General features: G+C 41.6%; 1 protein-coding gene across 5 annotated transcripts in view; it reads right to left on the bottom strand.

The window, feature by feature from the left end:
• NTRK2 (neurotrophic receptor tyrosine kinase 2) overlaps positions 1–26,294 on the bottom strand; it is a 190,021-nt gene that overhangs the window by 36,313 nt on the left and 127,414 nt on the right. For all 5 annotated transcript variants that reach the window (XM_056847989.1, XM_056847991.1, XM_056847990.1 and 2 more), the window contains 2 exons: positions 6,982–7,112; positions 2,272–2,444 (listed from right to left, as the gene is read on the bottom strand). In XM_056847989.1, the coding sequence (XP_056703967.1) occupies positions 2,272–2,444; positions 6,982–7,112 (304 nt within the window). The remainder of the gene's footprint in view (positions 1–2,271; positions 2,445–6,981; positions 7,113–26,294) is intronic.

Raw genomic sequence — 26,294 nt, 5'->3', positions numbered from 1 at the left:
CATCATCAAAATCCACATACCACAATAAGAAACAGAACAGAATATGGAGAAATTGAATGGTTTCCAATTGGCAAAGGTGTCAGACAAGGATGTATTTTATCTCCCTAATTCTTCAATCTATATGCAGAACATATAATTAGGAAAGCTGGATTAGATTTAGATGAAGGTGGAGTGAAAATTGGAGGGAGGAACATTAATAATTTGAGATATGCCGATGGCACTACATTATTGGCAGAAAATAGTGAAGATTTGAAACGACTACTGCTGAAAGTTAAAAGAGAAAGTGCCAAAGCAGGACTACAGCTGAACACCAAGAAAACAGAAGTAATGACTACAGGAGAATTGCACAACTTTAAGGTTGACAATGAGGAAATTGAAATTGTTCAAGACTTTCTATTCCTTGGCTCCACCATCAACCAAAAGGGAGACTGCAGCCAAGAAATCAGGAGGAGACTGAGACTGGGAAGGGCAGCAATGGAAGAGCTAGAAAAGATTTTGAAGTGTAAGGATGTGTCACTGGCCACCAAGATTAGATTATTTCATGCCATTGTATTCCCTATTACTATGTATGGGTGTGAAAGCTGGACATAGAAGAAAGCTGATAGGAAGAAAATAGATTCCTTTGAAATGTGGTGTTGGAGGAGCGTGTTATGGATACCATGGACTGCCAAAAAACAACAACAAATCAGTGGCTTATAGATTCAATCAAGCCTGAATTGACCCTAGAAGCTAAAATGACTAAACTGCGGCTATCGTATTTTGGTCACATCATGAGACAACAAGAGACACTGGAAAAGACAGTCATGCTAGGAAAAGTTGAGGGCAACAGAAAAAGAGGAAGACCCAACAAGAGATAAATGGACTCAATAAAGGAAGCCACAGCCCTCAATTTGCAAGATCTGAACAAGGCTGTCAAAGATAGGACATTTTGGAGGACTTTCATTCATAGGGTTGCCATGAGTCGGAAGCGACTTGACGGCACTTAACACACACACATACAGTTACACCAGTCTAACTTCACTGAAATCATGTGGGCTTAGACTGGAGTAATTCAGTATAGCATTACACTGTTGCTCTGTATCAGTGAGGATATGAAATAAGCTATTTTTTTAAAAAGAAAGTTGAGCTTGTCCAGATTTCATGGAAGCTATCATATTCTTCAGTAGAAGCTTAACTGTCATGCATATTTTTTTAAAAAAGGGTAAAGGTCACCTATGCAAGCACCGGGTCATTCCTGACCCATGGGGTGATGTCACATCCCGAAGTTTTCTAGGAAGACTTTGTTTATGGGGTGGTTTGCCAGTGCCTTCCCCAGTCATCTTCCCTTTACCCCCAGCAAGCTGGGTACTCATTTTACTGACCTCGGAAGGATGGAAGGTTGAGTCAACCTTGAGTTGGCTACCTGAAACCAACTTCCGTTGGGATTGAACTCAGGTTGTGAGCAGAGCTTGGATTGCACTACTGCAGCTTACCCCTCTGTGCCACGGGGCCATGCATATTAGCATCCAATATTTCTCAATAAGCTTTTTAACAAAACAATTTCATATATAATGTGTGGAGGGGATTGGCTCTGTCTACACCAGCCTCTACATCTGATCTTATACACAGAGCATATAAGCAGTATGCACGTAGGTTTTGTATGCACAACCAGTACCTTGCAAAAATGGGGGTACAGTTTGTGTGGTCACAAATGATTGGCCTAGGTATCAGCAGCATACACACATTTAAGACTGGACTCAGAAGACCCAAAGAACACATGGCTATTGGGGACATGATCTTGCATTTCTCCTCATGGCATAGATCTCATGTTTTGTTTGTAGACCTTGAGAGCAATCCTAAACAGCTCTACATGGACCTATGTCCCATTTTATTCATATGGGCTTATGCCCAGAAAAGTGTTCTTAGGATTGCAGCCTTTGATATGCAGGTGTTCTGCTGCTTTTAAACTAATGACAGTCAACTTTCTCAACTTATTTCACTTATTTAAAATATTTTTATTCTACTCTGGAAACAACAATCCCATATATTACAGTACAATGAAATGCCCATTGCGACCCCAGCAAGGGGCTTTCAAGGCAAATTAGAAACAGAGGTGATTTGCCATTGCTTTCCTCTGCAGAGCCTTCCTTGGTGGTCTCCCTTCCAAGTAGTGGCCCTGATTAGCTTCCGAAATCTGACAAGATCGGGCTATACCATACCGCCTTCCCCCTAATGTCAAGCTCTACATTCTCACTATCATGTATAATAAACAGGTCTATTTTGCGAACTTACCTGAGGAATTTGTTGAGGTCCCCATGCTTCATGTATTCAAAGACCATAATGAGAGGATCCCCTTCCACACATACTCCATAGAACTTCACAATGTGCTCATGCTGTAAGTTAGTTAGTAGTTCTGCTTCTCGGTGGAAGTCTTTGCGGGCATTATCACTAGCATCTTTTAGTGTCTATAAACAAAAAAAGGAAGACACAATTAAACAAAACAAAGAGAAAGGTAATACACATTTTCAGAACGTTGCACCTTTTCGTCTTCTGAACAAAATAATGCAATGTACTGTGGTGTTTTGTCTGTTATAATTCCTAGTATCACAGAAAGCCTCATTCCTCCCCCCCTTTTCTCCCTTAGATGCTGCTGAATTGTTTTTCTATTGGGAAGAAAAATATCTCTTCTTGAAACACTGGATAACATTTCCCCCCAATTGCTGTTCTCACTAATGCATTCCCTCACATGGTAACCTTTCTCCCAAAATTCCGGAGAGTTCTGCATCTTAGCAATCTTGTACTTCAATGGCTGCCCCAGTATCAAGGCTTGAAAGCCCAGTCTGTGTTATGAAATGGAATGAATTTGCAAGAGACAGCTGTGTTGGGACCATGTCTGCGTGCCAGATAGAGTTCCATTTGGGCAATAAAAGGGACCTCGTTTTTTGAAAATGCATGTTTTTTTACAACACTGAAAAGAACCCTAATAAAATGTCCTTTGGAGGAGATGGGGGTGGGTGAGCTGCTCTGTTGTTCAAGGACAATTTTTTTTTGGGGGGGGGGCAACACCAAACCTAAGTTCGATAAATTTAGTCTGGAAAGATGGCAAAATGAATGCATCCTTTTGATTTCTGAGAACCAGATGATTTGTGTGATGGAGCTGTTGCTGTGGTAACGATACGCTGATCTGTCAAACAGCCAAATGCATAATGTCTCCAAATCCAGATAGGTTATTGATGTTGGAGAATTATGGCTGCTAAACCATCTTTGCAGCATCCCCTAATAGCTTTTGTCCCGGATGTAGGAACTCCCTTTGCCAAAATGCTGTCTTTGTCTCGGTTTCCCGTGCTTCCCTTTTTGCCTTTCCTAAACTGAGCCTATGTGTTCCTCCAGACTGTTCCCAGTGCCTAGAACAGGTTCCCCCTTTCAGTAGGCTGCTTCCTTCTCCTCCTTTCAGTCCTTCCACAGGAGCAGCTTGTTTTTAAAAAAGTATTCCTGAAACCATCTTAACCAAAAACGGTCCTAAATGTAACAGGGATTACCTGCCATGAAGACAAACTCACACCTCTATGCTCAGAAATTATAATCTCCACTGGAAAGCTGTTGCTCAGCAGTCCATAATGTAGCCTTTAGCCTGAACTCTGTCCACCCCATTCCAAACAGGAGAGGGGGGGGAAATCCATGTGGGTTCTTAGAATTCTATCGCTTTGGCCCGAACAAAGAAACAGAGAGGTGGTAGAACACCTGTAGGGCTGTACAGCCATTCAAAAGCATGTACATGTATTGAGGGGAAGTACTGGCTCTGTTCCCACCATTCATGGGTTCAGCCAAACATCCGCAAAGAGCTCCACACATGTATAACTGTATGCCCATAGGCTCTTTTGCATGGCTGGGAATGTTGTAGGGATCCTGTCCATGTACACTAGTAAGTGCCAAGCCTCTCGGCTGTTCAGTTAGAAGAAGAAAAAGCGTTGGTTTTTGTACCCTGCTTTTCTGTACCAAAAGGAGTCTCGAAGCGGCTTACAATCACAATCCCTTCCTCTCCCCACAGCAGGCACCTTGTGAGGCAGGTGGGGCTGAGAGAGTTCTGAGAGAACTGCAACTAGCCCGTTCATCCAGCAGGTTTCGTGTGGAGGACCGGGGAATCGAACCAGAATCAGATTAGAGTGTGCAGCTCTTAACCACTATGCCACACTGGCTCTCTTTAAAAAGTGCCTCTCTTTAAAAAGTTAAAAGTGTGGGTGCTGGGGGGGAGGGAGTAGAAACAGAGGGTACAGTCCTTCTGTCCTCTATACACATACGCTATACATGCCCTTCATGTTTACCAGGGCTGCATCCACACCTCGCTGGATGTTGTGCTCTTGTTGCACTATAGCAGTCATTTGCCATCAGATTGCCTTGTCCACGGAGAGTAAACCAGTTGCGAATGACTGCTATTGCATAACGACAGTGAAATATCCAACAGTGCAAAAGCAGCCCAGGGCAATCTTTATTTTCTGTTGCTATCCCTGTTTCACGTATATGTTTTTGCTTCAGGACCTCATTCATTAAAATGTTAATATGAATGCCCCTAGAGTAATTCTTCAGGTTCAGCTGTCTCCTCAGAGTCTCTTGAAGTTAAATCTCTGGGGGTGGGGGCAAACAAGCCATGATTGGAGAGATCGGTAATAAGGATCCCTCACAGGAAAGGGTGTTGAGGCAGGGGACATTTAACCCTTTCTATCCATGCCATTAAAATACCCCTCTGAAGCAGCAATTAGTTCTACAGAGAGTAAAAAGACAGGCACAAGAGCTTTCCCCCCATCTGAGCTAACTGCAGCCCCTCTTCCCTCCACAGAGCCACCTGCAGCTTCAGAGGGGCGATTTAAATCATGTTAGAGGAATGGGAGGGGGCAAAATGAATACTACCTTATCTAGCAATGCTTCCTGGATTTTCAAAATAGCTGATGGGTGCCAATTGACTTAAAATAACTGAGAAGTATTTCAATAATGGATCACTCACCCACATCAGACCTAGCTTGATCCTGTGTGAGCAGAGACATATTTTGTTTCTAATGCATATGCATAAAAATGCATGCACATGGATTTTAAGGTACCAAGCAATGCTATTTTCTGGGATCTTTCCGAACTGTTGAATAAATGGCAATTATACTTTTCCAGTATATATTTACCAAAAGAACAATCACTCTCCTGAGATTTAAATCAGAGGTGAGCAAGATTTTACAGAGCAAAGAAATACAGCAGGCAGCAAAGAACCTTCACATTATGTAATGGTGGAAGGAGTGATGCTTGGTATAATAGGGATGCTATAGGTAGTGATGTTTCCACCTTTCCTCCTGATAGGAATCCTCCCTGTTACTCACCATTTGGCTCCAAGTTGTCCATTTAGCATAATTATACATATATGGTTTTTTTGCCCATTTTCTATTCATGTGTCCTGGACTGGGGTAGATACGCTTTAAGATATGCATTTGGATATTATGAAAGTACTATGAAAATATTGATTGGATTATTGAGGAAATTTTAGGAATTTTATGCCACTTCTTCTGGGGAACCAGGTTGAGGCAGTTTACAAAATAACATAAACATTAAAAGTGATACATTAAAACCCAGTATCAAGAACCTCCATCAAATGTTTACAAAACACTTAGAATATGTATCCACAGACATGCCGTGGGAGCATCCATTCAGCAGATCAGAAGGGTGTGGAATATGATGGATCAAAACAAGAGAATAAATGTGGAATGAAATGAGTGACATTTGTCCAGCTCTGATTACATGTAGAAGAAGAAGAGTAGGTTTTTATACTCAGCATTTTTCCTTAAGGAGTCTCAAAGTGGCTTACAATCAACATTCCCTTCCTCTCCCCACAACAGGCACTTTGTGAGGTAGGTGGGGCTGGGAGAGTTCTGACAGAACTGTGACTGGCCCAAGGTCACCCCGCAGGCTTCATGTGGAGGAGTGGGGAATCAAACCCGGTTCTCCAGGTTAGAGTCTGCAGCTCTTAACCATTACAGCATGCTGGCTCTCTGTGTATGACCCTACTTGCATCTGTAAAATTCTGGAAGATATGCAATAACAATATGATTCAAAAACAAGTAGTTTTCCCTCAGTCTTATTTGTTTGCATTAGAAGACTTGCACTAAATATGCATATCACTTAAATCTCAATTAAATTATATGTTGCCAAAGCTGCATCCAGAATAATCTCATCCAATCAAGTTCCTTCCAAACAAACTGAAAGTAAAAATAAACTTGAGTCAACATTTCCCCCCTCAAACACATTTCTCTCTGTATGTAAATGTGTGTGGTGGGTCTCTTTTTCATATAAAATCTGATTTATGTGGGGGAGGGATGCCATTACCTCTACATTTAGTTACCGATGACAATGCGAATATTTGCCAACCCCCCTCCCATAGTCTTCCCATAGAGCACAATAGCAGCTATTTTCTAACAGGCATACACAATGCTTTTCTGGGTTGCCCAGCAACCAGCAAGAAGGCATATCAAGGATCCAATGAATGAAAAAGAAAATGTGGCGATACTTTAACATTGAGAGGATGGTGCTCCCTTCTAGGTCAACGGGCTCAGCTGTCTGCCTAAAATTCTTCTAAAATTCTAAAATGAAGGAGTGTCAATATTCTTAGAATGACAGAAGGTGAAAAGCTAAAGGAACCCCATTCAAAAAGCAGCACTTGCTCACAAGGGCCCAGGAATACAAACCTCTTGGCCATACCAGTGCCCAAGTATGAAGCATAAGAAACAAGAGAGTGGCTTTGAATACGTGCACAGTGCCTTGATATCCTTACTGAAGATGCTGAACCTGAATCTGAGGTTATAGAGAAGAGCTTCCATTAGAGACTGTATGCCTTTTCATGAGAAACCTTCTGACTAGTGGGACATGCATCACTTGTGGGGTTACGCTCCACATAAACATTTGTAATCTAAACAATTAAAGAGCAATAACTGCAATAAAAACAATTCTGTGTCTTTTTTTTTTTTTTACCTTTACTGCAACCAAGATCTTATCCTGCTCAGGATACAGGTTGTAACACTCAGCCAAGAAGACTTTTCCAAAAGCCCCTTCTCCTAGCTCTCTTTTTAGAACGATATTGTGTCTCTTGATGTGCTGGACAACTGTAAAATTAAGATAAAGTCATGATTAGCAAGGAATTCCCAAGTGCCATGGTTTGGTGTCCAAGCAAAAGACCAACTTGTAGAAAAGGGTGGGCTGCAATCATTGCCATTTGTGTTGTGACACATCCTGTGTTTCAATTTAGTAGTTAGGCAGTGAGAAGCTGACCTGGTAAGCCTTCCCTGTCAGTGCTGGACAGGAAGGTTATACAAGGTGAATGATCATTTGCTATTTATGGCATAGAACTGCCTGCCATTCATGGCCAAATCCTGACAACCACAAACATTTATGGATCACACATACAGCTGATGGGCAATCAATAGGATTGCTAGTTCTGGGTTGGGAAATATCTGGAGATTTGGGGGTGGAACCTGAGGAGGGCAGGGTTTGGGGAGGGGAGGGACTTCAATGGGGTATAAGTCCATAGAGTCCAACTTCCAAAGTGGCCATTTTCTCCAGGTGAACTCATCTTTGTTGCCCAGAGATCAGCTGTAATTGCGGGAGATCTCCAGCCACCTCCTGGAGGTTGGCAACCATAGCAGTTAAACAACCAAAGATGGCATCTTAATTTTTAAGATTCTTCCGTTGCAACCAAAAATATTGTGTGAACAGAAACGTAGAAAGACATACAATGAAATAGGAAAAGCAAATGGAAAATACAACCAAGTGAGCAACTGAAGCTATGTTCCCTTTCAGTGACTGCTCTCAAGGCTGAAGACTTCAGCTTCCATTTACATAGGTATGATAAAAAAGGTAAAGCATGAAGAATCATAAAATTGGTATGGACTCAATAGGAGGAGATCATCGTCAATCCCCTACTTTGAGATAGAACATTTTTTTCTTAGAGTCTGACATATGTCTCAAAAATAATGAGATTCCTCAGTATTTCTAGGCACTTGATTTATTTCACTGCACATGGTGCCACTGCCTAGAGAATTTGCTAGAGTTTTGCAGAACCCCCTAGAAATTGACATGAACCAGAGATCACAGTAACATAAAGCAAGACTCCAGACACCTTTCAAAGTACACACCAGCAAAGTCAGATTGGTCTGTTCCTGCTGTCCTGTTACCCAAGATTATTCTACTGTGGCCACAGGAAAGGAATGATCCATGTCATACAGATGGAGGTTTCCTCGGGGCACTAAATGTTAAAGGAGTGTATGGCTTGGTGGAAGAGCATATGATTTGCTTGCACAAGGTTCCAGCTTCAAGCCTTGGCATCTCCAGCCTGGCATTTCAAGTGTGAGGAAAGACCTTCTCTGCCTAACACCCATAGAGATGCTGCCAGTCGGAACACATAAACTCTGCACTTTATTGACCTAGATGAACCAGTAGTATGATTCAGTACAAGGCAGCTTGATATATATTTTTTCATAATTTGCAATGAATTCATTAATATACTGGGAAAATAAAACTACAGCTGTGGCAGAGAGGGAGATTGAAATTAACTGCTTCTTATTTGTACGCTAGAGGAACACAAAAACCCTGAATAAGACATGAATAAGAAATTAATCAAGGATAAAGAAGCATCGCAGCAGCAATTCCAGCCCTGACCTATGTGTATTAATAGAAGTTCTGAACAGTACAGATGTGATTTTTTGAAAATCTGATTTGTGTAGAGAGATCTCTATTTGTGTACACTTGCACAATGGATGTGTGAAGGTAAGTGGCAGAGCTCATTGCTGTGATGCCACTCTGCTTGCCATACATGTTTGATGTCACACAAACTGAACATGTGAAAAGACCAAGACCCTTGCAATTCATGACTGTATGTGTGCCTGTATGTACGGAAGCACCCGAATTAAATAGCTGCATCCTAAGGGAAAATATGTACTACTATTTTATGCTGACAGTCATACTGTCTCCACAGGAATCCTTCCTGGGCATTGTAGGTCTTTGACAGCAACTGGAAATTTCTTTGCACCCTCGTTCAATTCCATGATTTTGGCAGTGGAGTGGGGGAGGGAAGCCATGACAATTAAACTAGTCAATATATAGAAATATATGTAGATATATAGATACAGATATTGGTAGTGTGAAGAAGCTGCAACAAACCCCTCCAAAAATACCTAAACAGGTTAAAATTTGATGACGTGAAAACAGCTGGGATGGTTTGCAATGGCTGAGATTTTCAGCAATAAAAAATGAAAAGAAAATAACGTGGGAGCATGGATTAGGTTTGAAATGTTGGGGGGGGGGCTTCATTTCTGATGGGATCGAGGCCATCAATTATCCTTAAACATCTCTTGTCATCAGAGCTGAGAGAGCCATATAGAAAATGATTCTGAACACTGCTGATTCAAGACATAGATTGTAAAAAGAGGGAAAGCCGGAAAAACAGACAATGTTTTTCCTCTTGTCACTTCCATTTTTTATTTCTTTAACAGCTGCTCCCCTTTATTACACTGCACAGAAAAGGAAGGAGAGGGGGGAAATTCACATAACCCGAGAAGATAAAGTATGTCCTCCCCTTTTAATTAAATCCAAGCTACTCTGTGGCTCTCATCACTTGCTCCTCTTAAATTAAACTGCCACTTACTCTGTCTGCTTCATGCAACAACTGGGATAAAGAAGATATTTCATTCTAGCAAATATGATTTACACTCTTGCTCTGAGGTATAAAGCGGGGGGAGGGGAGGAATAAGGCAAGACAAGCAATATTGCCAAAGGAGCTTGTGCCAAAGCAACTAGCCACTGATAACGCTGCAATCTTGGATCCTTAAACATTTCCTTTTACGTCTAGGTTTTTTCTTGAGGAGGGGTTTCTCTCTCTCTCTCTCTCTCTCTCTCTCTCTGTAATTGTGCAGGTAAATGCTGGAGACTAGTAAGCAAATTAGAGAAGGCCATGATGATGATGATCAGCCGCATTTCTGTTTGCCTTTGTTTGCTTTCATGTGAAACTTACTTGTGTAGGTGGCTTGAAAATGCCAGGTAGGTTGTCATGTTAGTCTGTAGTAGGAGAAAAAAAATTGAGTCCAGTAGCACCTTATAGACCATCAACATTTTCCAGAGTATAAGTTTTTGGGGACCAAAGCTCACTTCGTTATATACAGCTTTGCATCTGACAAAGTGAGTTTTGACCCACAAAAGCTTATACCCTGGAAAGTTTGGTTGGTCTTTAAGTTGCTACTGGACACAACATGCCAATATGGGACTCATTGCTTTCACTAGGCTGCCACAGTATGAGAGAAACTGGGCCTGTAAATCCATGTGCTCCCACTTTCTTAGGATGTATTAGGATTTACTTCAAAGTAAACTTGCATAAGAGGGGGCTGTCAATGTCAGGCCTTTTAGATTACCATTAGGGACCCACTGAAGGCAGACACTGTAGCCAGCAGTGATGCTGCCACCTATTGAGGACTGATGGTTAGGATTGCCAACTCCAGTTACTGGCTGGAGATCTCCTGCTGTTCCAACTGATCTCCAACCGATAAAGATCAGTTCACCTGGAGAAAATGGCCACTTTGGCAATTGGACTATTGACGTCTCTCCCCTCCCCAAACCCCACCCTCCTCAGGCTCCGCCCCAAAAACCTCCCACGGGTAGCGAAGAGGGACCTGGCAACTCTACTGATGTTTGGTTATGGGATTCAGGAACAAGGATCTACCTGAAGCTCAGTGCACACTGCAGCTTCGGTCAGCTTTTTCATATGAGGCTAAACCTTGTGGCCCAACAGTCAGCCTAATCCCATCCTTGCTATGATGCACTTCTGCGTACATTCTCATTCTAACCCTCTCCCTCTCTGAGCTGATAATTACTACATTCTGAGCCAAGCAGCTGTCAGTAAGGAACAGGAGGTGCCCAAACACTTCCGCAGCACAATGCATGCAAGTTTATTGGCTGATTTATCACACCATAATGAACTCGCTCACAGCTTCCCATAGCATGGGAAGCAGAGGAAGATGGGCACAGGCTTGAACATTTTGTTCCGATGCATCTGAAAGGAGGGGCGAACAATCAGGAGAATTCTTATACACTTTTGTCCCCCCCCCTCCTCACACACTGTCCAGTGTTGATTGAAAAGTGGGCACCAGGCAAGCATCCAAGGCTGGTCGGTATTCACAGGAAGGCACAGTTCCAATCTTCCGGCAGATGCAAGAGCTGTTGAATAAGGGCATGCGTGGATAATGGGCAATTAAAAAAACACAGGAAGGGAAAGGTCAGGAGTGGTCAGAACAAGCTTCATTCAGCCTTGCCTTACCCTGTGAGATAGGTTAGGCTGAGAGACTGTGACTGTCAAGAGGTCACCCAAGAAAGCTTTGTGGCTGGGCAGGGAGATTAATCTGGCTCTCCTTCTTCTGGGTCCAACAGTCTAGCCACTATACGCTGGCTTTCAGGCTGTATGCACATGTGCACAAGGATCAATGTATTGGGATACTAATCCAAATACATTTACAGAACCGGACATCTCCAAGTTCTTTCAAAAAGCACACACCATGGGCAGTTGGGAAGAAGACACCCCTACTATTCTAACAGGCATCAGTAAGGGAGTTCTGCAAGTGTACGTTCAATACACAAATAGGGAAGGCTCCACAGCATTCTGCTCCAATCCCATCTGGGAACACAGTGCCCTCCAGGTATCCTATATGTCCTTAGGAGAATCACACACTATCTTCTCACACACTATGAGAACCTGGTCTTTACGTTTAACACTGCTAAACTCAGCAGAGCCTTAAGGTGGTAATGCAAGTTTTGTGCATAAAAGCAGACTGAATTAGCACCTCTTACTAGGTAGAAACCCTTAATATTGCAGTGCTAACTAGATCCCAGGTATAAATATTTGATCAGAAATGTCACCAATCATGCTTGCTTCTCTCTTTTGCCATTCACTTCTATTTGAATCTTCCATTTTTTTGATGGAACTGAACATATTCCGAGCCTCTTCAGGCAAGCTACATGTGTGTTTTCCATTGCTATTTTTAAAAATCCTCATAATTATCAAGTTGTTATTTTCATGTTTTCATTTCACTTGCTACAAAACTCTGTTTTGGACTGCATGCCTATTCACACAAACATGTATATTTGACTGCTATCACTTCAGTCAGTTCACACATTCAGATGCCAGCCTTCGAGCCTGAATCATTCCAAGAGCTGAGCTTAAAATGCCAACAACTAAACAAATAACATCAAAAGCGTAGTACTTGATGTGACACTAGGTGAGAAGAAAGCTGTCTATGGAATGGCTCATTCACATAGGAAAGGAATCATTAGATACTGCTGTTATCAAGTGATGGGCTTGCCTGAGTCAAGTGACTTGCTCACAGCACAACAGTTAGTAAGACCAGCTAACAGCATCTATTCAGTGCTGCATCTTGAGCCTTCCTTAGAGTTCTCAATGATACACCAAAATGCAGACACACTATGGATTAATTTGTTTAATGGCATGCAATTAGTAGGGCTCTTAAGAGATATCTTACAGTGCAATCTTATGCAGAGTTATTTCAGTCTAAGCCCTTTGTAATCTATTAAATGTAATGGTTTTATTTGATTAGGGCTCAACTGATTAAATTTGCATAGGAGGAAAAACACGTTCTAAATAACAAAGCATATTTTCTTAGGTTGGGATCCAAAAGTCAAAGGCACTTCTGCTAGTGGAAAGGGGGAACCTCCAGTTTCCATGGACTCCACCTTCCAGAGGCAGCACCATGCCCCACATCCCATACCATTCCAGAGGGTCCCTCAACCTTCTTGAGTGGCTCTTCAAGGAGGCTGGCTTTGGTTCTGGGACATGCAGGAAAACACCATCAGGCAAAGAGAATTTTATTGGCACTGCTTTGGATCCAGATCTTTTTGGTAGGTATGCAGGCTTCATCTTAGAAGAGGCATTCTATGTTCAACTCGCACAAGAGGGATGGCTTCTTTTAAAATGGTGCTTATCACCTGTGACTTTTGCTGGTATTGTATTTTTAAAAATTAAATGTAAAATGTGTTCACTAATTAACTGTGAGTACCTTTTTAATTGGAGGGAAGGCAGCATGGTATAGCCCGATCTCATCAGATATCAGAAGCTCAGCAGGATCAGTCCTAGTTAGTATTTGGATGGGAGACCACCAAGAAATACCAGGGTTGCTATGTAGAGAAAGGCACTGGCAAACCACCTCTGTTAGTCTCTTGCCTTGAAAACCCCACAAAGGGGTCGCCATAAGTTGGCTGTGACTTGACAGCACTTTACACACACACACCCCTTTTTAATTGATCAAAATGACTAAAATCAATTCATTTAATGATTAATCGAGAAACCCTAGAAATTAGTGGTCATGGCATTGCTCAAACTCATTCTTACTTTAGGTCGAAAATGATTTTGCTTTCCAAAGTTCTCCTGTTTTAATATTGATGTTGAAAATTAATGGAATTTGTGGCAAATATCTGATATCATTGTTTGATATCTGCTGTATTTAATATTTGATTACAGTATTCAACAGAAGTTTAAAACTGTTTTTATTTGTTTTATTTTATTTATTTTGCAGGACATACATTGTTTAACCTTTCAGGACCATACAATATAAGGGTAGTATATTGTTTTTATATGTGCAGTTACTGTGTAGAATTCTGTGGCTAGACAGCTGCTTGGGACCAGCTACTGGGAACCAAGAAAGCCCCACGATGGAACAACCTTCCCAGGGAGGTACGCCTGGCCCCCTCCCTTTCAGTGTTCAGGAGGCCGCTGAAGACAGTTTTATTAAGGACTACATTTGACTAATTTAGTTTTTATTTATTGGCAGTCCTAACTGAGATACTAAATTGTGGTCTTTTAGGGTTTTTTTTATCATTGTTGTTTTGTTTATGTTGCAAGTCGCCTTTAGTTCCTCAAAGGCAGCTAATAAATGTTTACAATAAATAAATAAATGTGTGTACATTTGAGATTTATTGATATTTGTGGGGGATTTTGTTTATTTTATTATGCCAAATGTTTGCATGCTTGTGGTATACTGATGTACTGTTGTATGGTACACTTATTTAGTACCTTTAATGTGATAGACATTATTGAAATGACTTATGGATATCTTCATTAAAATGGCATTTTTATGGATTTTGATTTTTTTAAAACATTTGCTCTCCAGCTTTAGATTTATACCTCAATAGCATTTCATTTTTTGGCAACCGACCTGCAATGGAATGTCACAGCTGATAGTTTGTATCAATTTAGCATCTAATTGCTGGCGCATAGTTTATAGCATTTGATATTTGACACCTGATAAAAGCTCTACAATGAAGCCACTACACAAATGCATGTCACTCACACTTCAACCAGTAGACTTCGGAAGCTGCATTTCAAAAATCTGAAGTTTCAAGAAATTTCCCTCAGACTTTATTTCCCCCAATTTTATTTTTAGTGTTTCCTGCACCATTTTGTAAACCTTTTTAGTTTGATGTGGTTTAGAGGCTGAATGGCTCCTTTCCAAAGCACAAATTGAGGCAGACTATGGAAGGAGGCACACTTCCCCTGCTGCAAAGCTATCCAAAGCTGGGGCAGTTGCATGTGTACAAAGGCCTTTCTGTAAAATGTTGAAGAAGAAGAAGAAGAAGAAGTTGGTTTTTATATGCTGACTTTCTCTACCAGTTAAGGGAGACTTAAACCGGCTTACAATCACCTTCCTTTCCCTTCCCCTCCCCACAACAGACACCCTGTGAGGTAGGTGGGACTGAGAGAGAGAGAGCTCTAACAGTGCTGTAACTTGCCCAAGGTCACCCAGCCGTCTTCATGTGTAGGAGTGGGGAAACAAATCTGGTTCACCAGATTAGCCTCCGCAACTCATGTGGAGGAGAGGGGAATCAAACCTGATTCTCCAGATCAGACTCCACCGCTCTTAGCCACTACACCACACTGGCCCTTAGGATGTCAAAAGAACATGAGCCTTTGGGAGCCACCTGTGCAAGGGTGAAGATCAGCATCCAACAAAGAGGAACTGTTATAGGACTAAAAACCTTTGCTGTGCTCTTGCAATCCAAAGCTACAGCTACATGACACATATACTAAGTAGGCAGTATGTGTGACACTAGGGCCATTTATGCATGGCTGTTTCCTTGCGGTCACCACGCTGACTACTTTGGGACTTTGCTTTGATTATGTTTGCATTTTCCAACTGTAAGAGGTTGCCTTACTCTCCCTGCGCGTTTCTGCGTGTTTTGCCCATATTTTCTGGAATTTTGTTTAGCCAACATCCAGAAAACGTGGGGGAATGCACAGAAATGTGCAAGGAGAGCGAGGCGGCCTCTGATGATTGAAAAATGCAAATGTAATCAAAGACTGGGGAAGGCACTGGCAAACCACCCCGCAAACAAAAGTCTGCCTAGAAAACGTCGGGATGTGACGTCTCCCCATGGGTCAGGAATGACCTGGTGCTTGCACAGGGGACCTTTACCTTTACCTTTAATCAAAGCAAAGCCCTAAAATAGTCGGCAGGGTGACCGCGAGGAAATAGTCATGCATAAATGGCCTACTAGTTTATATTTTCCTGCAAGAGTAAGGAACATCAGCTTTCTTAAAGAAATATTTAAGAATTCTTAGATGGCCAACCCAATCCTATGCATATTTTAAAAACGGATTTTCATGGAATTTAACCCCAGGTAAGCGTACATAGCTTTGAATGCCCTTGAATGTATGAACTCACAATACAAAGTCCTGCTTCAAGGTGGTGACAAATTAGGAGAAAATCACTCATGAAGTGTGAGTCAACATTCCTTGGTTGCCATCCATGGATTCCAAAACCTGATACAAAGTTTGTTTATGGGAGAAATCACACAACTTTCTACGCAGAGTGACTGTGCATGTTTACTTGCCAAAATGGCCATGGAGGGGGCTGTTTGCCACTGTTTGCCACATGCTGCAGTCAATACATGTGGAACCCCACAGTGTGGCAAACAGGGGCCCTTGCAGCTGTTCCAGATCAGGAAAATGGTGGAGAGAATGCTGAAGCCCCTCCTCCCCCCAGGCTGTATTCCTGAGCCAACTTGGGCCTTGTAGTTCTTGGGAACATTAGTGCCTTGATGTTACATATTGCTGCAAGTTGACTTGGGGGACCCACAGTTAGATCTGTGTTACGTCTGTCATCTAGTTTGGCTGAAATTTGTGACACCTTCTTTCCCTGGATAGTAAACCAGATAGATATTTGTCAAGGATACCTTTGTGGATCAGGAAGCCGGACTAGACAACTGGTGGAAGATTCTTTTCAATTGCTATTTTCATGCTAAGTTTCCAGATCACGTATCTATTACAGAGTCTTTCTGAACTACTTACAGGGATGTGATTTGATTTCTGAGAAAGGAACAGATAACAGCTAAAGTCTAAATGCAGAACATCAGTGTATCCTCACAAATTTTTGTTTCAAAATTTTGAACACTCTGGCCATTTATGCATGGGAGTTTTATCTGAGGTTCATTGCTGCTTGGACCCACCTGTTCCAGTTGGGAATCTCTGCACCAGCTGTCTCCAAAATCAAATCAAGTCCCGCCACTTTAAATGCTGCTTTGTAATTGGCTTACTTTGCAGTGCTCACTGTGAGAGAAGATTCCCTCCCCCCAAAACCCAATTGCCGCATTAAAAAAGCAGTTTACGAACAAAAAACAAAAAACAGAGCAATCTGAAAGAAAGGGGGGGAATCCAAGTCTCAGTTTTAAAAAGCCTTTCTTTTGCTCAGAAAGTGCTCTGAGAAAGCAGGAAGCAGGAAGTATTTGAATCACAGCATCTTTACACGCTGCTTTGTGATTGGCTGTGAGAGAAAGCCAGCTTCTGTTTCCCCTGCTTTGCCTTCTGCATGGAGAATTCAGCTGGACTGAGCTCAGGGGAGAGGTAAGAGTCGGGTTAACAGAGGAATAGGAAGGCCTGGATATTGCGAGGGCTGGCAGCGAGGTCATTTCTAATAGACAGCAAACTCAAGCAGAACTCCAAGGAACAAGCAAGTCAGACGGGGTGAACATGAGTCCAAGTACCCATGCATAAATGACCTCTGTGGACTTCTAAGAAAGACAGCCAGATCCACATTTGTCAGATATTAGGGAGAGAACAATCCAAACACATAGCCACCAAACTAGCAATGAGGAGAAGTGGAAGGTACAAGTATTCTTTTGAGCATCATGTGTGCTTAAAACACATGAGAATATATTTGAAATTGGGGCCAATCCTTCATAACAGGGATGTGGAATAGGAGTCTGCAGCTGGAAGTGAGAGATCAGTGGAAAGAGGAGAACCCTCCTCCATACACGGACTCAAAAAGAGAAATCGTGAAACTGCCTTTCAGATACCCAAGAGACTCTCTGGATCTGAGCCACTGAGTTGTAAACGGGAAGTTTTTCATTCGAGGGTTGTTCATCTGCAGTGAAAAAGATAAGTTTCTGATTACAGATGTTCTTTAAAAAAGAGAGCAGGCTGAAAAGATTAATCAAGGGAGAAGAAACACACGCTTTAGATATAAGTGGCAAGAGTATGAGTAAGCTGCTCAAGTTCAAAAGAAAGTCTCTATACCTCAGTTAATTTGTTGCATTAATCAGATTTCCTCCCATTTTCCCACTTAAGCATTTTAGGTACTGTTAATTTAGATTCATTAATCTTGAACAGCCCAGAACAACTGCTTAGCAATTGTCCAAACATCTGCTTCTAAAAGAATGCTGCTCCATGGGTCTGTTGCTCTATCACTAAGTGGTGGGCCACTCTGCTAAAATCTGTAATTCAGCAAGCAAAGAGCCACTTCCCTGCATCTGACGTGATACCTTAGCTGGTGGCTGTTATCCCTTTAGTCCTCTTCTATGTCGGGCACCCTTCCTCTGTGGTTTTTTACTTGTTTATTTAGTCTGGGGTTTAAAAAATGACAGAAATGGATTTGGCTTAGCATTATAGCTTCAGAATGGGAAAAAAAGTCCAGCCATCTATGGCTGCTTTGCATCTTTTGTAATGTTTGATCCGGCAACTTCAAAAGTCTGTGCCTGTTCAAAAAGGTTGCTCTCTGAACTAATATATGACACTGTGAACTGAATGATGTTTGCAGGGTGGTACCTTCCCCTTCCCACCTCCCACAACAGCCCACTTAGTCCACTGAGTTTGTGCTCTGGTGAGAAAGCCCTCATGAACAGAATGGGGTATGTGAAGTAGGTGTTGGGAGGGGGGAGTCAACAAACATTCCCTGCTTTGCCAACAGAAGTGCTGTCCCGCTAGCATAAGTGCTGCTATGCCAGCACATCTGAATCCAACTCACTAGCTGTAGAGATGGAAGCAACAAAGAGTTTGTGGAATAAATCCATCATGACCAGTTAGACAGTTGCTCTCTTACTCAAAGGACTAAGTCAGGGGAGAAATCAGGTCTCCACTTTTCTCATAACATGTTACATGAATTCACATGCAGAAACAAAGGCAGAAAGAACACTAGTGTATGTGTTCATTACAGGTCTGTCAAGAGCCCCGTTCACTCAATGTATACATGTAGAATGAACTACTGAGCACTAAGATCAGGATCACACCTTGGCCACCCCCTCTAAAGAGGCTAAGCATGTGATTTAGCCTTCTGAAATTTGACTGGTTAACCAATGGCAATGTAGTGGTCAGCAAAATTACTGTACTTTGGTTTTTCTTTCTATGCTCTTTCAGAGTTTAATCCTGTATCTGGCATCACTATGATGCAGGACAGTAAATATGGTACATTACTAATCCTATTTTATGAGATCTTCAAGTTTTCTAGCCCTCCCAAGTTCAACAGCAGCACAGTTCATGAACACCTAGGGTTGGATAAAAAGAAACACTTCCTTGAGCAGGAAGTGACTTTGCTTACACAAGAAGTGGGAATTCTGTAGATTTCCAGTTTTTCCCCAGTTATTTATTAAAATATTTATGCCCCACTTTCCCCTTGAGGTTCAAGGTGGCTTTGTGGATTCCCTACTCAGGCTGCTGTCTACCCCTGGGAGATACATTGTGTGTGTGTAAGGGGGGTGGGTATTTGGAACTCAGAGGAACTCCTTCAGTGGAACTCCACTTGTAGTTGTTAAGATCCAATCCTGATTCAGAACCTTCCAAGTCCCACCTGGCTTAGGAGGTATGGAGAATAGGATTTGTAAATCAACCAGTCCCCTAAGTACAGGAGATATTTCTTCTCTGAGTGTATGTTCAATGTGAGTTCGCAGAATAATAAAAATAATTTTCAAAAAATAGTATTTGAGCCAATCTCATTAACAAAACATAGAATTTTAATTAAATTATAATTATGCTCTAGTAAGAAACTGGAGTTTAGTTTAGCAAAGTATTTCTTCAAAGATCTTAGGGAAGTCCTGACCGGAATAACTAGTTAATGACCAAAAATGAATTGTGATTGGTATGGTTTGGCAATAATGCTGGCAAGCCCATACAAATTCAGAGATAGACTAGTGAATAATTATAGTCACATAACAAGTTGACAAAATTCCTCTGGGATTGACAGAATCCATCAAATATGAACATTCATGAAATTCTGGACATTCTCCCAGTCGTATTATTGTAAAATAGGCATCATATGATCTAAAAGCGCTTTCTGGTTTGAGACCACAGGAAAAAGCACCAGTAAAGTTCTGGTTTGACATTATCCTCTATTATTGTATATATATATGAAGATATTTTTACACTTGTAAAATGTAGGAAAATTATCAGCTGGGGCTACTATATTGGCATAAATTAACAACATCAGAAGTATCTGTCTCATCCCGCAGATTTTGATTTTTTCATTACATGATTTAATCTTTGAAGTATTCTATGCTATTTGTTTAAGAGTCTAGTATACTACAGCAGAAATCCTAGGTGCATTTACTAGGCAGTAAGCCCCCACTGAGCTCAATAAGTCTTGCTTCTGAGAAAGCATGCTGCAGCTTGCCTGTTTGTTTAGGTGTGGATCAAGGAAGCTCAAATGAAATGCCTCTTATTCTTTCTAAAGATACAGAGTGAACTACACCAGGATTATATATTGTCAGTGGCGGACCTACATTTTTGGGACCCTGAAGCTTGAACTGTTATGGGGGCCCCTTCACAACCAGCAATGAGGTCTGAGTAACTGCTGTTACCTTCTTCAGTGGGGTTGTTCTATGGCACATGTATTGGTTCATTCTCTAATAGAGAGGTAGAAGGTCATCGTTAGGATAAAGAAGTGAAAATCTGATTTTTGGTGTTAAAATGCACAAGCAATATGAGTGCAGCCTGAATTGAGAATTCATATGTCTTTTTACGGTTCCGATCTAGCCTAAGGGCTGAGCTATAGAACTACTAAGCTGTGCACCAATGAAGGATTCGAGGATCCAGCTGCCAAAATGTAGGCTATGAACAAATTCTGTACATCCACTGGGATATTTAGAGCCAGATACCACTGTTCAACCTAATCCATCCACACATGATTCTCGTGAGGTCACAAATGGGCAAAATTCCATGTACACTAACCTAAGATCCTTGGAGGAGGCTGAGTTGATGATGATGGTAATTATTATTATTATTAGGAGTAGGAGAAGTAATATTAGCTGAAATTTAAGCTTTTTCTACCAAGTTTCCTGCGCTAAACTGTAATAAAATACACTGTCTTTTTATGATGTACTTGTGCCTCCAGACCCAGGCCCTTATTCATAACCTGGCTTTTTGTAAGAAAAAAAAGATGGTCTAACAATATTTTGGTGGTAACTATTTTGTTCCTGTAGGGCATGTTGATATGATTCTTTATCACTTCTGCTTCTGGTTTAGTCTCTTTCATACAGATCCCGGTCCCAACCAAGTGGAATTCCATTGGGAGATGCCAGTTAGAGAGGAAAGAACTGTGTGGCTGGCCTTGACACATTCACTCGAAGACAGCGGGGTCTGATATCTCAGAGCAGGTGCTGCCACCATCTCAAAGATGCAAAGAAGGGGGGCAATGCTCATGAAATTGAAGCAGAAAAAAATCAATGTGTTTTGGGGCTGTTTAGTTTTTTAAAAAAAAGATGAGACAGGGAGACATAATAGCAGCAGAACTAATAAAACTAATAAACTCACAAAACTAACAAAAATAAAACATTAAATAAATATTGTCGAAGGCTTTCACGATCAGAGTTTATTGGTTCTTGTAGGTTATCCGGGCTGTGTAACCGTGGTCTTGGTATTTTCTTTCCTGACAGTTACACAGCCCGGATAACCTACAAGAACCATTAAATAAATGTTTGATAGATTCAGGATGCACAAAAGAAAGTGCTTCTTCATACATAGTCAGTTTATATAATTTGCTGCCACAATATGCGACTTTAAGAAGATTTTCTATAGATTATGGAAGATTTTTACAGATTATGGAAAACAAGTTCAGCCTCTTCCATCGGCTGTTTTAGAAGGGAAATATCAGAAGTTCCCTAGATCAGAAAGGTTTTGTCTGTGTGGGACAGGGGACATTGAAACCATCAAACATGTACTGATGCGTTGCCCATTCTACTGCGAAGTCCAATCAAAGGTTATTTTCCTGTTGCTTGGCAAACTTCCTGAAGAGCCAGCTGAGCTTTTGGTAAAGAAGCTCCTATTAGGAGAGAATCCACAGCTTACGCTCCAAACTGCCAAGTTTTGCAGGGTTGCAATTAAAATATGCAAAACTTTATTAGAGAATGATTGCTAAAATACTTTACAATTTTATGAATTTTAAGGTGATAATTTTAACCAGGGGTTGTTTTTATTGATCTTACACCTTAATTTATACAATCAGTCTGTAATTCTACGGAACAAAACTATTAAGTCTAGAACGCTGATGTATTAACATGTGATTGGTCAATTGACTGTATTAGTAAATTTGATTTGATTTGACAAGTTCATAAAGGCTGTTGCTCACTATAGCTAAACAGAACCCACATATTCAGAGGCAGTATGCTGAGAGCAGCTCCCTGGCCAAATATGAAGCAGGCCTCCATAAGGCCTCAGTGAGACCAGTTTAGTAGATAATGTATGCTGAGGTTTGTAAAATGAAGTAGTTGCTTGTGTGAACAAGGGCTGTTGATTCGGTAAAAACCGAACTGAAAAAATGCAAATTTGGTAAAATTCGGGGTCGGGTTTACTGAGTCCGCAAAATCCAGGAGGTTGGCAAAGCCAAATTTGCCATTCCTAAGAAAGCCAGATAAAAATCCAGCTTTTTCGGGAATGTCTTTCCGTGGCGCCTGGGGGGGGCATTTTTGCAGGTAGAGGTCCCAAATTTTCAGGGTAGCTAGAAGGGACCCTCCTTGCAAGAACCCCCAAGTTTGGTAAAGATTGGGTCAGGTGGTCCGGAGTTATGGGGTCTGAAAAAAGTCACCCCCATCCTCCTCCATTGAAAAGCATTGGCAAAGTGGCTGTGTTCAGATGCTTTAGTGTGATCTTTGCAATGAATGGAGAAACCGGGCTTTAAATGGTGGGAAAGTTCGCCCTGAGCCTCCATAGAGATTCAATGTATCTGGATACATTGTATCTCTATGGAGGCTCGGGGCGAACTTTCCCTCCGTTTAAAGCCCGATTTCTCCATTGCGATATATTGCGAAGATCACACTAAAGCATCTGAACACAGCCACTTTGCCAATGCTTTTCAATGGAGGAGGATGGGGGCGACCCCTTCCAGACCCCATAACTCCGGACCCCCGATCCAAACTTTACCAAACTTGGGGGTTCTTGCAAGGAGAGTCCCTTCTAGCTACCCTGAAAATATGGGACCTCTACCTGCAAAAATGCCCCCCAGGAGCCACGGATAGCCCCCATAGGGTTTAAATGGCCAAATTTTTCAGGAAACCCGGATTTAAAGCCGAATTCCTACCTTTACCGGTATAGGAAATTCGGCATTCAGGTTTCCCCGGGGGGGGGGGGGAATGGCCAATAAACCCAAATTTTACACACACACAAAAATTCCAACAGCCCTAGTGTGAACATAAACTAAGTGTGTGGATTACTAATTCAAATGTCTTGCTGAATTATCTGGCACACTGATCTCATTTGCTGGCATTATCTACCTATATGTTGTCATTCTACTGTGTCAGATTGTTTCACTGCAGAAACAATTCTTTAGAACCAGCAATGACATTCTTTTAATTACCAACTGTCATGTCAACAAAAGGTTTGTTGAGTCAACAACTGCTTTTTTCTCAAGCTAATCAATGGAACTCTTGCCAAAGGCAAGGAACATCATGCAAGTACAAACACTTGCTTAATTATATGATCACTTGATAATGAATTGGAGAGAAGATGATGTTTGACTGAGGGATGAATAAACCTGTTATGTGTTCTTTATTTACCTCTACTGTTCTCACCTGAAGATTTATGAGAGGTTTTAATGCCAAAAATAAAAATGAACATATATGAATTCATTAGGAGTTGAAAATGAAATGGGCCAGTGTGTGTGTGTGTGTGTGTTTAAACTGTAGCCTGTGGCCCTTATATAATATTTTTCTTCCTTTGGGCCTTCATATGTTGCAAAATAAAAATCCAAATTAAAATAGGCACAGTATCCAGCCTGAATTAACTGATGTTAGAACAACTGGATCTTTTACAATTTATGTACCTTTAATGCATTAAATTGGATGCAATCCAAAGAAACTATTTCATGCAAGGAAATTGATCCGATTATATGAGAACAGCTATGCACAATCATTGGCACAGAACCAGTCATACCACATTGGCTATGATCTAGAAGTTGCTTATGACCAACAGCATGGCCTTAATTATAGTAAGCATGAAACATAGCTACACAGTAAATGGAGGGGTGACACCCAATGAAGATTCTGGATTCCAAGCCAAAGGTAATAACAGTCATTGTGTTCAGCAAGAAGGACCCAACAATTTTATTCATTTCAATAACTTCATATTGGTTTCCTACAACCTGTTAGATGCTGATCTTAACTCTACTGAAAGAACTGTATTTCCTGAGCTGGTAGCATCAGACAGCATTTGGCTGAGCTGGTGAACTGGCTAATGCCACTGTGTAATAAATGTGCTTCATCTGTCAAACTGTATACTTACTCTGATCAGGTTTCAAGCAGATTCTAAGATATTTCATATGTTATGAAATGCAAATCTGAGTTTGCTAGCTACAATCAATTCTACCTCCATGGTGACTGAATCAGGATGATACATAATGTCACATTCACATTTTACAGTTTTGTGCAAACATGTAAAACAGGTATATCCCCAAAAATTTAACCTTGGAAGTGTTCCTCTGTTTATATGCTGCAGTTCCAATGCTATTGCTTGTGCAATGAAATCTGTACTCCATTTATATAAATATTTTGCTTGGAACAAATTCTAACAGGCGGCACTGAAGCTTGTTTTAAGGGGTATGTTTTAAGGGGTCTTCTTTTCCTATTGTTGCTTTATTGCAGCCCGGGAAAATGGCACAGGGGGAAAGAATTAATCCCCTCTCCTATGGTTGCCTTGCCCAGTGCCATGATCCTTCACACCTAGCTCTAGAAACAAGTTTAAGTGCTAACTGTTTTTTTATGACTGGACAATAAAAGCGCCAACTCTGTGTTGGGAAATTCCTGGAGATTTCTGGGTGGAGCCTGGGGAAGTCAGGGTTTGGGGAGTGGAGGAACCTCAGCCATAGAATGCCACAGAGTCCAAAGCAGACATTTTCTTTAGGGGAACTGTTCTCTGCATTCTGGAGATCAGCTGTAATTCTGGGAGATCTCCCAGCCCCAGCAAGATGTTGCCAATGCTATCAGATGATCCATTCACAGATTCTGTTCACATTAAAGATCAGATTCTGTAAAAAGGCACACAGGTTTCCTGGCGGCCGGTATCCCATTCCACTCCCTTACACAGAGGAGGAGGAGGAGGAGGAGGAGGAGAAGAAGAAGAAGAAGAAGAAGAAGAAGAAGAGGAGGAGCAGGAGTTGGTTTTTATATGCTGACTTTCTCCACCACTTAAGGAAGAATCAAACCGGCTTACAATCACCTTCCCTTCCCCTCCCCACAACAGACACCCTGTGAGGTAGGTGGGGCTAAGAGAGTGTGACTAGCCCAAGGTCACCCAGCTGGCTTCATGTGTAGGAGTGGGGAAACAAATCCAGTTCACTAGATTAGCCTCCGCCACTCATGTGGAGGAGTGGGGAATCAAACCCGGTTCTCTAGATTAGAGTACACCGCTCCAAATCACCACTCTTAACCACTACACCCCACTGACTATGATTTATGACAGGATTCATACTAAACAGCCTCCCTCTACACCTCTCTTCCCTTTCCCCCTCCCATTCTATAATTTGCCCTATAAAAATGGGGACTATGATTTCATCTTCCTAGCATCTGAAGAAGTGAGCTCTGACTCACAAAAGCACAGGCTTCTTAAATACCTGGCTGGTGGACCCAAGTGCAAAAGCTCATGTCTGTAGACTGCTGGCCGGGTCAGCCGCTATTCAGCCAGGGTCTTACTGACCCATTTGAAATATAGGCTGGGCTGGGAAGATGGGCAGCTGGGCAGGAAAAGTTCCAGCTGGAGTTAGGAACATCATGGCTTCCCCAGCTTCCCCTCTGGCTGCCATTTAGTGGCGGTGTGTTGGCTGCCCAGCTGAGCCCCCACACTTCCCATGACCCATGCCTCACTGGACAAGCCCCTGAACCCTGTGCCAGCTCCCAACCCTCCCCAGCGCAGGCCAGCAAACTAGGCTCGTAGGTAAGTCTGAACCTGTGCTTTTGGAATAAATGATGTTAGTCATTAAGGTGCCACTTGACTTCTGTCTTATACGCAGACCGTTTTGGCAGGCTAAGACTGGACTGGAGGAAAGAGTGGTAACACTGAGTAATACAACACATTTTCCAGTTTTATTTTCAAAAGGAACAATGCTACAAAAATGATAGAACACAATTATTTTGGCCACTAAATATACAAAATGGTATTTTACAATTATTGCATTACCTTTTGAAACCAAATCAAAACTCATTTTCAGGATCTGAATGAAGTGGACTCCCCTTATTTTGAGTACAGTTGAACACAGACCATACTTGCAGGAGAATGTGGTAGAATGGATGGTACCAATTCAGACTGCAGGTACTAGTTTTGAATGTTCTCTCACTTAAAATGCTTGCTATAAGTAAAACAAACTAACAAATCAGGGACAAAAGTTGTAGACCAGCCCTCTCATTTCTAGCTTTCTTTTTATAGGGAGATTTTTTTAAAACATAGGGAAACATTAAGAAGAAGAAGAGTTGGTTTTTATATACCGACTTTCTCTGCCACTTAAGGGAGAATCAACCCGGCTTACAATCACCTTCCCTTCCCCTCC

This window comes from Euleptes europaea, chromosome 4, assembly GCF_029931775.1.
Source record: "Euleptes europaea isolate rEulEur1 chromosome 4, rEulEur1.hap1, whole genome shotgun sequence".
NCBI lineage: Eukaryota > Metazoa > Chordata > Lepidosauria > Squamata > Sphaerodactylidae > Euleptes > Euleptes europaea.
The sequence above is the reverse complement of the archived record's forward strand: the minus strand, read 5'-3'. Positions and strand labels throughout refer to the sequence as shown.